Genomic DNA, 13288 nt, shown 5'->3' on the forward strand with positions numbered 1-13288 from the left:
TGAAAGGTGTGACGCTTCTTTCAAGTCTGTGCCAGTCTCAGCTGCTGTGTTCCTGCATAATCTGGCCCAGGGTGCCAATTCCAGAGAGTGCACGCACACACACACACACACACACACACACACACACACACACACACACACACACACACACACACACACACACACACACACACACACACACACACACACACACACACACACACACACACACACACACACACACACGATTGCAGTGAGTGGATTGCAGGGTTAGAGGCGTATCTGCAGCTGGTGAAACAGCCACACAGGTATTAGTGTCACAGACACACAGAGACACTTTCCTCTTTTCACTGATTACATTTATTTATGAAGCAGTAAAACGACCTGTCTGCACAACATGGTTAAAGTCTAATGATGTCTGGTCTGAAACATGCAACCCTACATGCAACCCTACATGATGTTCAATATGAACTAATGTGCAGTTTGGTCTACAACAGCCTTCTTTGCTTGTCAGAGGTGGACCCTGTTTATTGAATGTCCAGCTCGGCTGACACAACAAATATCATTTGTTGTGGGAGGCGGGCTTCTTTCGTTGAGCCTTGTTGATTGGTCAGCTGCTTTGGTGTGATGAGTCATAGAGCGCTATGTCGTCTGAAAGATTTTCGAATTAGAGTCGCTCTTTTTCACCTTTCTGATGATGACCTCATTATTTTTGTCAAACCTGTCAAACGCTCATCTAAACTTTGCTGAATGAGTAAAGCAGCTAGCTTCCAGCCTGGATTAAATACCATTACCAGTCAAATTATTAGTCAAGTGTACCATCCAGTCATTACCCTGGGACCTGACTATTTACTGAAAGAATGACATTTCACAGCCTGAAACTCTTTAATGTGATATTCCTCAGAAATGTATGTGGACACAAAATGCAACTTGAGTGTGATTATCAGGAGGTCATAGAGTCAAGAAGCAGGTTTGAGATGTATGGAACTGCTATTTTTTCACTTTCATGCAGCTTTTATACCTAAATTACGTTTTTGGTTCACGAGTTTCTGTCGTTCAGAATCTTGATGTGGGTATTATAAATCCTCCTATTTCAAACTTTTACATTTAACAAATAACCCACTGACTTTAGCCCCCTTTTAACTTTCAAATCAATTTATTTGTTCAGTCGTTCCAAATTACGTCAGTAACAGAAAGGAAACCGTTTCAAGTTACTACAAAAGGGCTGTTGTACCAGAATGCAGCACGTTACCTGATAAAGTCTGAACGGTAAGTGGCAAAAGTTTAGTCAGATTCAGGTTTTGTCATTGACCCATCTTTTAAAGCGTCTCTCTGCTATGTCAGTATAAAGCTGAAATGAAAGAGGATGAATGAACAGAGCTGTAAAAAACACTCCTCTGTATCCTTTGACAGAATGGTATCTTTAGCAGGTATGGAGTTTAATTCCAGTTCAAATGTTCAGCCAGTATGAAAACGAGATACCTGGAATAAAAGTCTCCCTACAAAACGCCTTGTTTTGTCACTCTGCAGTCATCTGGAAACACCTCTGAGCAGTTATTTTCTGCCATTATCTAAGTTAGACTCCACAGCCATAGACAGTACATGTTTAAACTGATAGTGAAACTTGTGCTCTAACCGCTCTCTATGCTGCTGTGGACCTGTCATGGGTTTCATCTCAGGCTTCTTTGTGCTGTACTCGACTTTCTCACAGAATTTAAGATGTTTTCTCAGGACATTTAAATTCTGCCGTCACTGCTAGCTGAGGAAATCTAGGAAAGAGCAAGAATTCATGGGTTTTTTGGTGCTCTTCTTTTAACACAGTGCTGTGCATAGTTCAATCCAACATATTCATCTCTTCAAATAAGTCATTCCATTCAAATAAAAAGGATTTCAATGCACCTATCAGCCAGCACTAACCAGTGAAGTGAGTATAAACATGGATCCTGACATTCAAGTGGGAGCTACTCTGACATGTCAGCTGACTCCACCCCGAGCACAGGAAATGTGAGAAAAGAGTGAGACACCAACACTGAGGTAACCAGCGTTTTTAAAAATATATAACCCCAAAATGTGATGCACACACACACACACTGATGAATGGTTTAGGGGCAACCCAGGGGTCAGGGGTCAGGACTTGCCCAAGGATGCCTCACAATACAAACTGGAGGAGCTGGGGATTGAACCGCTGATCTTGTGGCCACCTTCATACTCCGTTTAAAAACTATTATTACAACCATGCATATCTGAACTGTTTGGCTTTCAACTTAACGTTGATGAGAAGAATTCACCAACAAGCCAAGAAACCTGCATAACTCTGAACGATTGTATTTTTCTTATCAGACTGTCCTGTTACTTTTGGACAAACTCATGCATGTTTTCTGGCAGCAGAAAAGTTTGTAGTAAGAACAAGAAAATAATTCTCTAACTTTTATTAAATGCACTTCAGAAGAAATCCTGGCATCTGGACTTTATGATGTCAGAGGTGGATATGGATGTGATTAGGAGACAACAGCAGTATGATTAAGGCAAACTATTGTTTTAAGCCCAAACAGATGGATCATCAAAACAACTTGAAGCATCTGTGTATCCTTGGATCCCTCAGCACAAACACAATGAACACACATAGACGATGTTAGCCTACATTAGCTGAGTCATTCCTTTTACTACGGCACAGATCTGAGCATCAAGTCTGATTTCTGATTCAGCATTAATGAGTGAGCTGGTATAATCTGTTATAACTGCCTCTGTGAGCCAGCCTGTCATTGCTGGTTGGAGGATAAAAAGGAAGAAGGATCATTAGCAGGTTTCTTTACTGTATTTAGATGTACTCTGACCACATGTGGCCACGTTAAATTACTTAATTACATTCAGCATCTGATTTAAATTGTGGTTAATAAAACTATCTCTGAGGAGTCAGAGCTTAGCTTTAATATAATGTATTCTAAAAACACACAGGTTCAAGTCACAAAGACGAGGGTGTCATTGGGCTTTTGGAAGTCTAAGCGAGACCTTGTAGCTCCCGCCTTCTGCGCCTCCAGGGCTCAATAAGAGGGAAGTTAAGCCCTGAATTAAACACTTGACTTCAGATTTATTTAAAGTGAGCTTTTTTGTAAGAAAACCAGCGAGCATGTATTAGCTGAAAGCAAAAACATCCAAAAGAAGAGAGCGGCACGGAGAGAGAGGAGTGCAGATTATTACAGAGTAGCATATTAAAGGGCTGCGAGGAGCTGAGTGGGTAAATGAGAATACTGCAAGGGAAGCTTTCATTTACTTTTGTTTAATAAACTCTGGAGCTGTGTATTAAAAGTGACGCTGGGAAATTATAGATATGAATATGAGTAAATCTCTACATGCAAATAATAACAGTAAAGCTGCAGGCCTGTCAGCAGTGATGCTGGTGTGTGCAGGCTGTGTTTGCCAGTCACATGAATCATACCTCAGACAGCACGGCCCTGCTGACAGAACGGCCTGAGGACATGGACCCTGTTGCTGTATGCATGATTAATACCGTATATAGAGACATGATGTTGTTCACTAGCAAGGATGCCACCTACAGTGGGGCAAAAAAGTATTTAGTGAGCCACCGATTGTGCAAGTTCCCCCACTTAAAATGATGACAGAGGTCAGTAATTTGCACCAGAGGTACACTTCAACTGTGAGAGACAGAATGTGGAAAAAAAATCCATGAATCCACATGGTAGGATTTGTAAAGAATTTATTCGTAAATTAGGGTGGAAAATAAGTATTTGGTCACCTCAAACAAGGAAAATCTCTGGCTCTCACAGTTGAAGTGTACCTCTGGTGCAAATTACTGACCTCTGTCATCATTTTAGGTGGGGGAACTTGCACAATCGGTGGCTGACTAAATACTTTTTTGCCCCACTGTATTTAAACTGGTTCCAATATTTAGAAGTTTCATTAGATTTTCTGCATTTCGTTTCAATCATTTCTATCATGCAGCAGTTAAAAATAAAAACAGGTGGATGGAAACACGCCTACAGTCTGCGTAAACCTGCTACTGTGAATGACTGCACGAGGTCGCTGTGTAGCCACCATGTAGGCTGCTGCTTGCAAAGTTTATGTTTTGTAAAAGTGGATTACAGATGCACTAAAAGCACAAAGTGAGGTTTTCATATTTATATGAGTCTTACATTTATTTCTATTTATGATTCTGTTTTCCGCTCGACGCCCACACTGTCACGGTCGGACGGCCCTTTCCGGACGACCCTGCTTGTGTTTATGTTTTCTGTATATGTGTTTGCTTCTCCCTCCCTGGCCCTCGGGGTTGTTTACGGAAGTGCGCGCCGTGGGAGAGGCGTGTCCTGGCGACTGTCGTCATTGGGAGTCCCTCTTCGCTGTTGCCGGCCCACCTGCAGCTGATTACCTGACCAGTGGTTGGTAATCATTCCTCCAGGCTAGAAAGGGGTATTTAACCTGGACTCACGGCGACAGTCGACGTGGGATTATTACTCCGAACTGGTATAGTCTGTGCGAGCAGTGTGAGTGTGTTATTCGGCTAGCGTGTGGCTAACGCTGGATTTTCCTTCTTCCTCCAGGAGGGGCGAGCGGAGAAGCGAGTTGGGGAGCACACACACACTAAGGGAGTTACTACACGGAACGCACTGGGAGCAAGGGACGAGCACGATTGGAAAATTGCACTTTTGAATGGATTGTTGGACTTGTCTGTTTCACTGTAAATAAACGCATTGTGTTTCTGTGAGCAAGAACCGCGCCTGGGTCCCTCTTTTCCGTGACACACACACACACACACACACACACACACACACACACACACACACACACACACACACACACACACACACACACACACACACACACACACCTCTCTTTGACCACTGACCCCAAGCACCCTGCTAAAATTTACCCTAGCTGCACTAGAAGCCTCCTCTACATAGAAATATATCAATGGTGCTTCACATGAGTGGGAAAAATCATCCAGGGAAAATCAACTAACGCCAGGCCCATGTGCGCCTGGTCTAATCTTAGCTGTCCAGCAAACCGTTTAAATTCCTACGGTATGCTTTTAAAAGGTCCTGGGTGATAAATGGCCGACAGTGAAATGGAAACGGAGAGAGGGAGAGGATGAGGGACAGCCTGAGACAGCACGCAGCAGAACACAGTGAATAAAGGACAACAGGAAGCGTGAGGTAAGACACTGTCGGGGTTAGCGGCAGAAGAAAGAGGCATGCAGACAGGAAGTGATAGATGGTAGGACATTGATCAGAGAGCAGAAGAGGAGCAGAAACTATCCAATCTATCACCATCACCTCCAGCAGTGTCCTCCTGTCATGCTCCTCTCCTCAGTGACTGCACTGCTGGCAGGTTGCGCTCAGCCCCGAGAGCCACAGCTGCACAAAATGTGCATCTCCACAGTGCTCCAAAATGTGCCTGATTTAGTTGATACTGCATACTGCAAAACATGTACACTTTCCATCCTTTCCAACCATCTTTTGAACATTAAGTTGTTGAATTGATTTTCTACCTTCGAGGCACTCATTGGTTTCAGCTCACTTGCTTGAGATTGGTAATCCATCACAGTGAACATCGAGGCACAGTTTCATTATCACAGCAAGCAGGGTTTCTTTGAACGTTCCCCTCTCTGATGCAGGCTGTTTGAAGTCAAGAAGACTCATACCTGTGCAGCCACACTCGCTGGTTCACCTACAGCCTACTTTACATGCTGTAGTTTCCAGTTTTCTCATGAAAACTAAACATATTGATGATACACTGTCCAGATAAAAAGTTACATTCCAAGAAGGTAAAATACTCGAATTCTAATTGGAGATAAAGTATCTGAATTTCAGGCGTGGGACCTCGCCTCCAAACACGCGCCTGCGCCTCCCCACACAAGCTGTTCATCTTGTTCGGCCCTACACTGTAGAGGCTCTGGTATTACACAAAGGGAACAATCAAAAGAGGGTCAGTTCCTCTTGCTGGCAGGACATGCAGGGTTCAGCTTGACAGAGTGTGACGTCCAGCACCAACCTGGCTGCACTCAGTTCTGTGTACATGCACGTCTGTGTAAGGATGTCTGCTGTACCTGAAACACTGCATAGACCAATCCTATAGTGGTACCTAATAATTTGGACCAACTGACGACTCGTCTCTCTGATATTTGATAGTAACCTTTTGACTGCAGCACGCTGTTATTTTAAACTAAGAGGTGACCACACCTTTCAGGACGCAGTGCCTGAACTCTGCAGCAGCCCTCCTCAGCTCATCAGGTTGGCTGAATGAGTTTGCTTAAAATGAAACACATTGTTGTATGTTAGCATTTCCTTTCATCTTGCATCCATTATTTCGGTCATACTTTATCTGTATGCTGCATTCGCTTTAATGCATGTTTATCCAAACTGGAGCATTTTGTAACCGTGTGTTTGAAGCAGCACACCGACACAAGTGAAGATTCATCTGAGAGGGACAAACTGAACTAGACCGAGTGCTGAACTTTATTTATTTTTTCTACTTTATGGGACAATTTTAGACTTTTCAGGTCAAAATAATAGCCATCACTGCCAAATCCTTCTTCTGTGAGCATTAACAGACTGGGCACAGATTGTTGCAGTTTTCACTAGACTCATTTTTCCATGAAATATAAAACCTATAAGAATATTCTATACATGGTATTAAAGTTAGCAATGACTTTGTTAGTGCCATCCTTTTAAAACATTTGCTTTTCTCTGGTCCCCCTTCAGTTCAGTATAGCTTATGAACGCAGCACTGTTGGCAGCTACATTTAAAGTGCTGCCAAAGCTTCTTTTTACCCTTGAATTAAAAAGCTCTCTGGGTGATAGGAAATCATAGCAAACATAGCATATGCTCAGGAGTAATGTGCAAAACCACTGATATGGTTTGATTCATTTGATTTTATCCCAGCCATCGCTCTTAAAGTCATTCACATGGTAGGTGTTCTCTATTTTATGTCCTTTGCTTCTTTAATTGTAAGCATAAACCGACAAGGCTGAGGCCTGTGTCTGCATCTCCTTCTGATTTTTCCTGCGTCAGTCTCTTCACTGTAAACTGTCCAGTAAAACTCGAGCCATTAAAATGGCATCACATTATACGCTTTAATTTCATGCTGGCAATCACACTGTTATAGCAGGCAGCGTGCGGTCAGATGGTCGTCGTCCTGTAAAGCGTTTTAAATCGTGAAAAATGAGATGAAGCAAGGTTTCACTGGCTGGGACAGACATGACAGCACTGTAATAGTCTCGCTGTTTATGCGATATGAAAAAATGCTGCAGAAAAGAGCTTCTAGTAGGAGTTTGTCATTTCCTCACTGTCCTTGAAAAGGGTAAATTGTGAGACCTGAGAAAAACCTCTGTCCTTTCTTGTGATTTATTGTCTGCTCTCATTTATGATACAATCGGGATGACTTATCACCTGAGGCCGGCAACATTTCCTGACCAAGAGACGGAGAATCAATCATTATGCTGAGCTTTCACAAACAGTCAGCTGTTTCCTCAGGTAAAGACTGAGCATCAGTCCTGTGGGCACCAACAGTTAGAAAAGAAAATATCTGCCTTCTAAACATGCAGGCAAAGACAAATATAGGCCTTCTTCCACCGCCTTCTTCAGGCGAAAACCTGGAGTAAAATACAAATGTGAAAACAGATGCAGGTGGTGATAAGGAGATGACAAGGGCGCTTATGGAAGTGGGACAGTGTCCTACCTGTGTGGGGTTGTAGAGCTCCTGCAGGGCATTGCGGGATCCTTTCCTACAGCAGCCTTCCACCATGAAGGGGTTCCTCCGCATGACTGGAAAACAGATGATGCTCCAGTAAGAACGGAGGACATTCAGACTTACTGCAGCTGTTCTGACACAGCAATCATTTTGACAGCATGCAGTGCAGAACACACGTCATCCTATATAAAAACATATCGTTTGGGTTGGATTATTTTTCATGCAGCTATCAGTGTGAGAACGCCTCCACGACACTTGAGGCTGGCTCCAAGCGTCCATCCATCCTTTCTATACAGTCTGTGATCTCAGCTCATAGCTGCTCAGCAGCGGTGACTGTGGCCACATGTGGTAATTACACAACAGTAACGCCTTTTATTCCTCACACTGAACACGAGTCTGTCTACATCCAAGGGGGCTGTTATCCTTTGACTGATGAAAGATTAAATCCCAGCTTCCCTTTATTTTTTACTCCCTTCCTTGAATATCCCACATGTGGAAGCATCACCTTGAACAACCAACTGCTGCAAGTGGCAAGCAGAAAGCTACAGGGATAAATAATGAGAGCAGTGACTATATGCCAAGGGCAAAGCCACAGTTCAGTGTTTATTTGGCTGGATCTCAGCTCTTTATACAACTCGATACAGAGCAGTAGCTGCTGGCACCGGCTCAGTGGGAGCAGCCAGCGCAACACTTTGCCTCGGCCAGCACACTCTCTCCAATTACTCTGGACGGAAAAGTGCGCAAGAACGGCGCAGGATCAACAGGAAAGGAAAGGAACCGCTAACGAGAAAGCCGAGGGTTTAATAGCACTTTGTTCTGCACGTCATCTGCCTCGTGTTCGTGGATGAACGCGTGTTCTTGCCATCAGGAAAGCTAACGATGAGAATAACAAGAGGTGTACATTCATTTCTACGGCGAGTTTCCATCTGTGAATCAGGTTTCACAGCATGTTTGCCAACCACAAAGCAACAAAGTAGGATTATACGTGGACAACAGAGTATGTTTACATTTAAAGCACACTGATACTGTTCAACTGATCAGGGGTTAAAATAATAGCCAGACCTGTTTCTAAACACCACAGACTTCTTCTGGGTTAAGAACTATTATAATTATATGAAAACAAAGCAGTCAAACACACAGTTTTATATACGCTGTATGTTTGAAATGGATGGTCCACAGGCCTTCTGCACACAGGCCACAGGGCTCAGAGGCTGAGGAAGTCCCAGAAAGACAGAGGTGCTGCAATAAAGAGGAACAAAGGGATGAAAAAGACAAAATTACCAGAGAGACACAAAAGACATCAAATACTCCAAAAGAAAACTGAGAGACACAATGTGATTGCAGACAAAGTCACAAAAAACCTGCTGCAAAACACACAAAGAGAGACAACGCAACGATGAAATGATGATGAAATAATGAACAAAACAGCAGAGATGCAACGAGCAGTGGAAGTAAATATGAATGAACACAACCACAGACAAAGTTCTGCCACAAAGAGATGCAAGAAAGAGACTAAATGGCTACAAAGTGCAGCAACTGGACCACAGAGAGATGCTATTTCGAACAGTTTTGTGATGCTGTCAGTTTTGCGCATGACATGGAGGGCGTGGCTTCTAATTAATGATCAGTTATTGGTTAATGATTCAGGATCAGAAGCCAGATAAACACCGTTGTCCTGTTAGACCTACACTTTATGAGGGTGTGTGTCTGTGTGCTCGTTGGACATGCTGTAAATCTGCTGTGCAGAGCTGATAATGTCACAATGGATATTTGCTCATCTGCAGCATCTAACAAATGTGTTGACCGCAAACATGTAGCCTGTGTACACAATATCTGATGAAGATGTCGTTGCAGTGTCATCATCATTATTATTATGAATGTTATTTAGTGATTCATTTTTCCTGTTGCGGAGAACTTTCCGTCAGGACTGATTGAGGGGCGTGTCCTCGCCTCTCTCGTCCTCCGCGTCACAAGAGCATCAAAGCAAAAAACAGAAAAGGAGACTCTTGATTTTTTCAAATCCTGCTTAAAAATTGAAGAATGGGGTGTGATGGGGCTGGAACTGAGCACAGCCTGGATCCCTGTAAGAGACGTGTAATCCTCTGTTCACACGAATCCTTTGACAGAGCCCTAGGGAGTGAGCCGGTGCTTGTTAGTGTAACGAGCCCCAGCAGACAGCAATGACCTTCAAACACCAAAGGGAATGCTAGACAGAAAGGAGGGATGCCTTTACACACACTATGTGCAATTAACCATGCACAGACACACACGAGAGCGTGATTGATAATAGTTTTGTGAAAGCTGGTCTTTAATAATGCAGTTCAGCACAGCACTGCTGTGGACGTTGTAAATAGGCAATTAATGCTGGCTTGGAGAACAAGAGCTCGCAGCACAGTAACGCAGTTGCATAGTATTTGCCTTTTAGGTGCTTCCACAGGCCAGCTCAAACCCAGCACATACACACACGTCTCCAGCACCAGTAAGTCAGTACAAGCTGAATCAGCAGACGGTGGGCCACTGCTGATTGCTGTGGACACAGCCCTGAGGTGGGTCTCAAGGTATTAAGGATTTAGTGTCTGAGTGTGTGTGATTGCACTGTGTTCACTGACAGGTTGCACAGCTGGGGGGATTCTTATTCACTAGCACCAGTGGACCCAGGGCTAACTGGAATGGAGGCCATAATAAATCAGGCATCGGTAACAGTCACTACAATTGAAGAAGAGGCTTGAATAGACATAAATGAGCTAGTTGTATTGTGGGGACCTTTCACTTGTTACTCCACATAAGAGCACTGTTACACATGTAACAAATCTTATTTGAGAAAATGATTATATATCTTAGCACATGCTCTTAGACAACTGGATGCAATAAAATAAAAGAGGAGGCTGAAAGCAACCACACAGAGCACAGAGGAACGCAACTGCAATGAAAAAACACGCAAAAGCCTGAGACAAACCAGAGAATCAATGAAAGGTATGATTTTACTTTTTAACAACGTGGATATTAGTTAATATGTACAAAGATATAACATCATTATCATGTTATGTCAATAGATACAGCGTGACCACAAAGAAGCTTCCCACAGGGATGATGAAAATATACAGTGGGGCAAAAAAGTATTTAGTCAGCCACCGATTGTGCAAGTTCCCCCACCTAAAATGATGACAGAGGTCAGTAATTTGCACCAGAGGTACACTTCAACTGTGAGAGACAGAATGTGAAAAAAAATCCATGAATCCACATGGTAGGATTTGTAAAGAATTTATTGGTAAATCAGGGTGGAAAATAAGTATTTGGTCAATAACAAAAACACAACTCAATACTTTGTAACATAACCTTTGTTGGCAATAACAGAGGTCAAACGTTTACTATAGGTCTTTACCAGGTTTGCACACACAGTAGCTGGTATTTTGGCCCATTCCTCCATGCAGATCTTCTCGAGAGCAGTGATGTTTTGGGGCTGTCGCCGAGCAACACGGACTTTCAACTCCCGCCACAGATTTTCTATGGGGTTGAGGTCTGGAGACTGGCTAGGCCACTCCAGGACTTTCAAATGCTTCTTACGGAGCCACTCCTTTGTTGCCCGGGCGGTGTGTTTTGGATCATTGTCATGTTGGAAGACCCAGCCTCGTTTCATCTTCAAAGTTCTCACTGATGGAAGGAGGTTTTGGCTCAAAATCTCACGATACATGGCCCCATTCATTCTGTCCTTAACACGGATCAGTCGTCCTGTCCCCTTGGCAGAAAAACAGCCCCATAGCATGATGTTTCCACCCCCATGCTTCACAGTAGGTATGGTGTTCTTGGGATGCAACTCAGTATTCTTCTTCCTCCAAACACGACGAGTTGAGTTTATACCAAAAAGTTCTACTTTGGTTTCATCTGACCACATGACATTCTCCCAATCCTCTGCTGTATCATCCATGTGCTCTCTGGCAAACTTCAGACGGGCCTGGACATGCACTGGCTTCAGCAGCGGAACACGTCTGGCACTGCGGGATTTGATTCCCTGCCGTTGTAGTGTGTTACTGATGGTGACCTTTGTTACTTTGGTCCCAGCTCTCTGCAGGTCATTCACCAGGTCCCCCCGTGTGGTTCTGGGATCTTTGCTCACCGTTCTCATGATCATTTTGACCCCACGGGATGAGATCTTGCGTGGAGCCCCAGATCGAGGGAGATTATCAGTGGTCTTGTATGTCTTCCATTTTCTGATGATTGCTCCCACAGTTGATTTTTTCACACCAAGCTGCTTGCCTATTGTAGATTCACTCTTCCCAGTCTGGTGCAGGTCTACAATACTTTTCCTGGTGTCCTTCGAAAGCTCTTTGGTCTTGGCCATGGCGGAGTTTGGAGTCTGACTGTTTGAGGCCGTGGACAGGTGTCTTTTATACAGATGATGAGTTCAAACAGGTGCCATTCATACAGGTAACGAGTGGGGGACAGAAAAGCTTCTTACAGAAGACGTTACAGGTCTGTGAGAGCCAGAGATTTTCCTTGTTTGAGGTGACCAAATACTTATTTTCCACCCTGATTTACGAATAAATTCTTTACAAATCCTACCATGTGGATTCATGGATTTTTTTTCACATTCTGTCTCTCACAGTTGAAGTGTACCTCTGGTGCAAATTACTGACCTCTGTCATCATTTTAAGTGGGGGAACTTGCACAATCGGTGGCTGACTAAATACTTTTTTGCCCCACTGTATATATACACATATATATACACACACACAGCACAGAGGCACTAATCATGGCAGCACAAGAACAAGCTCTGAGCACAAGATCCATAGAGGCTGGGGTCTATCACACCAGCCAAGACCCCAGGTGCAGGCTGTGTAAAGATGCCCCAGAGACAATCCAGCACATAACAGCAGGGTGCAAGATGCTAGCAGGCAAGGCATACATGGAACGCCATAACCAAGTGGCCGGCATAGTGTACAGGAACATCTGTGCCGAGTATAACCTGGAAGTCCCGAGGTCAAAATGGGAGAACTAAGTTCCTGTGGGACTTCCAGATACAGACGGACATAGTGGTGGTAGACAAACAGAAGAAGATGGCCGTAGCGATAGACGTGGCGATACCACACGACAGCAACATCAGGAAGAAGGAACATATATACAGAAGCTGCTTCCATCAGCTGGAGTGAGCTGTTATATTCAGCCTACGTGTTTCCATTTTTATGGTAAAACGAATTTCTCTGTAGGTTTGTGCAAATGAGACCACCCTGGAGAAAGAAGTGAGAGAAAAGCTCATCTTTCTAAATCCCTCACATGGTGCAGAACTTGCCCCAAGCACACATACAGACACACAAACCAAAATGTACAAGTTATATTAAATCTGTCCACACAGGCCTTATCTCTCTGCTCTGATGCCTCCAGGCATCACATACACAGCCACCACGCACAGCTGTACTAATGAACTTTTTAGTCCTGCCAGTATTCCTGCGTGTGTTTGTTACCTTGAAGTAATGGATTAGTCACAGCGCATGAAGGCCTGGGACTGGTGCGACAAGGCTGAAAACCAGCTTCCAGAACTCTGCATGTAATCCAGTCAACAGGAACACAAGGTCACCTCTACCAGTACCTGGCTCCTTAATTAGTGGG

At 43.8% G+C, this 13288-nt stretch overlaps 1 protein-coding gene across 2 annotated transcripts in view; it reads right to left on the reverse strand.

Moving 5' to 3' along the window:
• chst11 (carbohydrate (chondroitin 4) sulfotransferase 11) overlaps positions 1-13288 on the reverse strand; it is a 127872-nt gene that overhangs the window by 21175 nt on the left and 93409 nt on the right. For both annotated transcript variants that reach the window (XM_080886881.1, XM_080886880.1), the window contains exon 2: positions 7673-7758. In XM_080886881.1, coding sequence (XP_080743007.1) covers positions 7673-7758 — 86 coding nt within the window. The remainder of the gene's footprint in view (positions 1-7672; positions 7759-13288) is intronic.

Source organism: Rhamphochromis sp. 'chilingali', assembly GCF_963969265.1.
Source record: "Rhamphochromis sp. 'chilingali' genome assembly, chromosome: 7".
NCBI lineage: Eukaryota > Metazoa > Chordata > Actinopteri > Cichliformes > Cichlidae > Rhamphochromis > Rhamphochromis sp. 'chilingali'.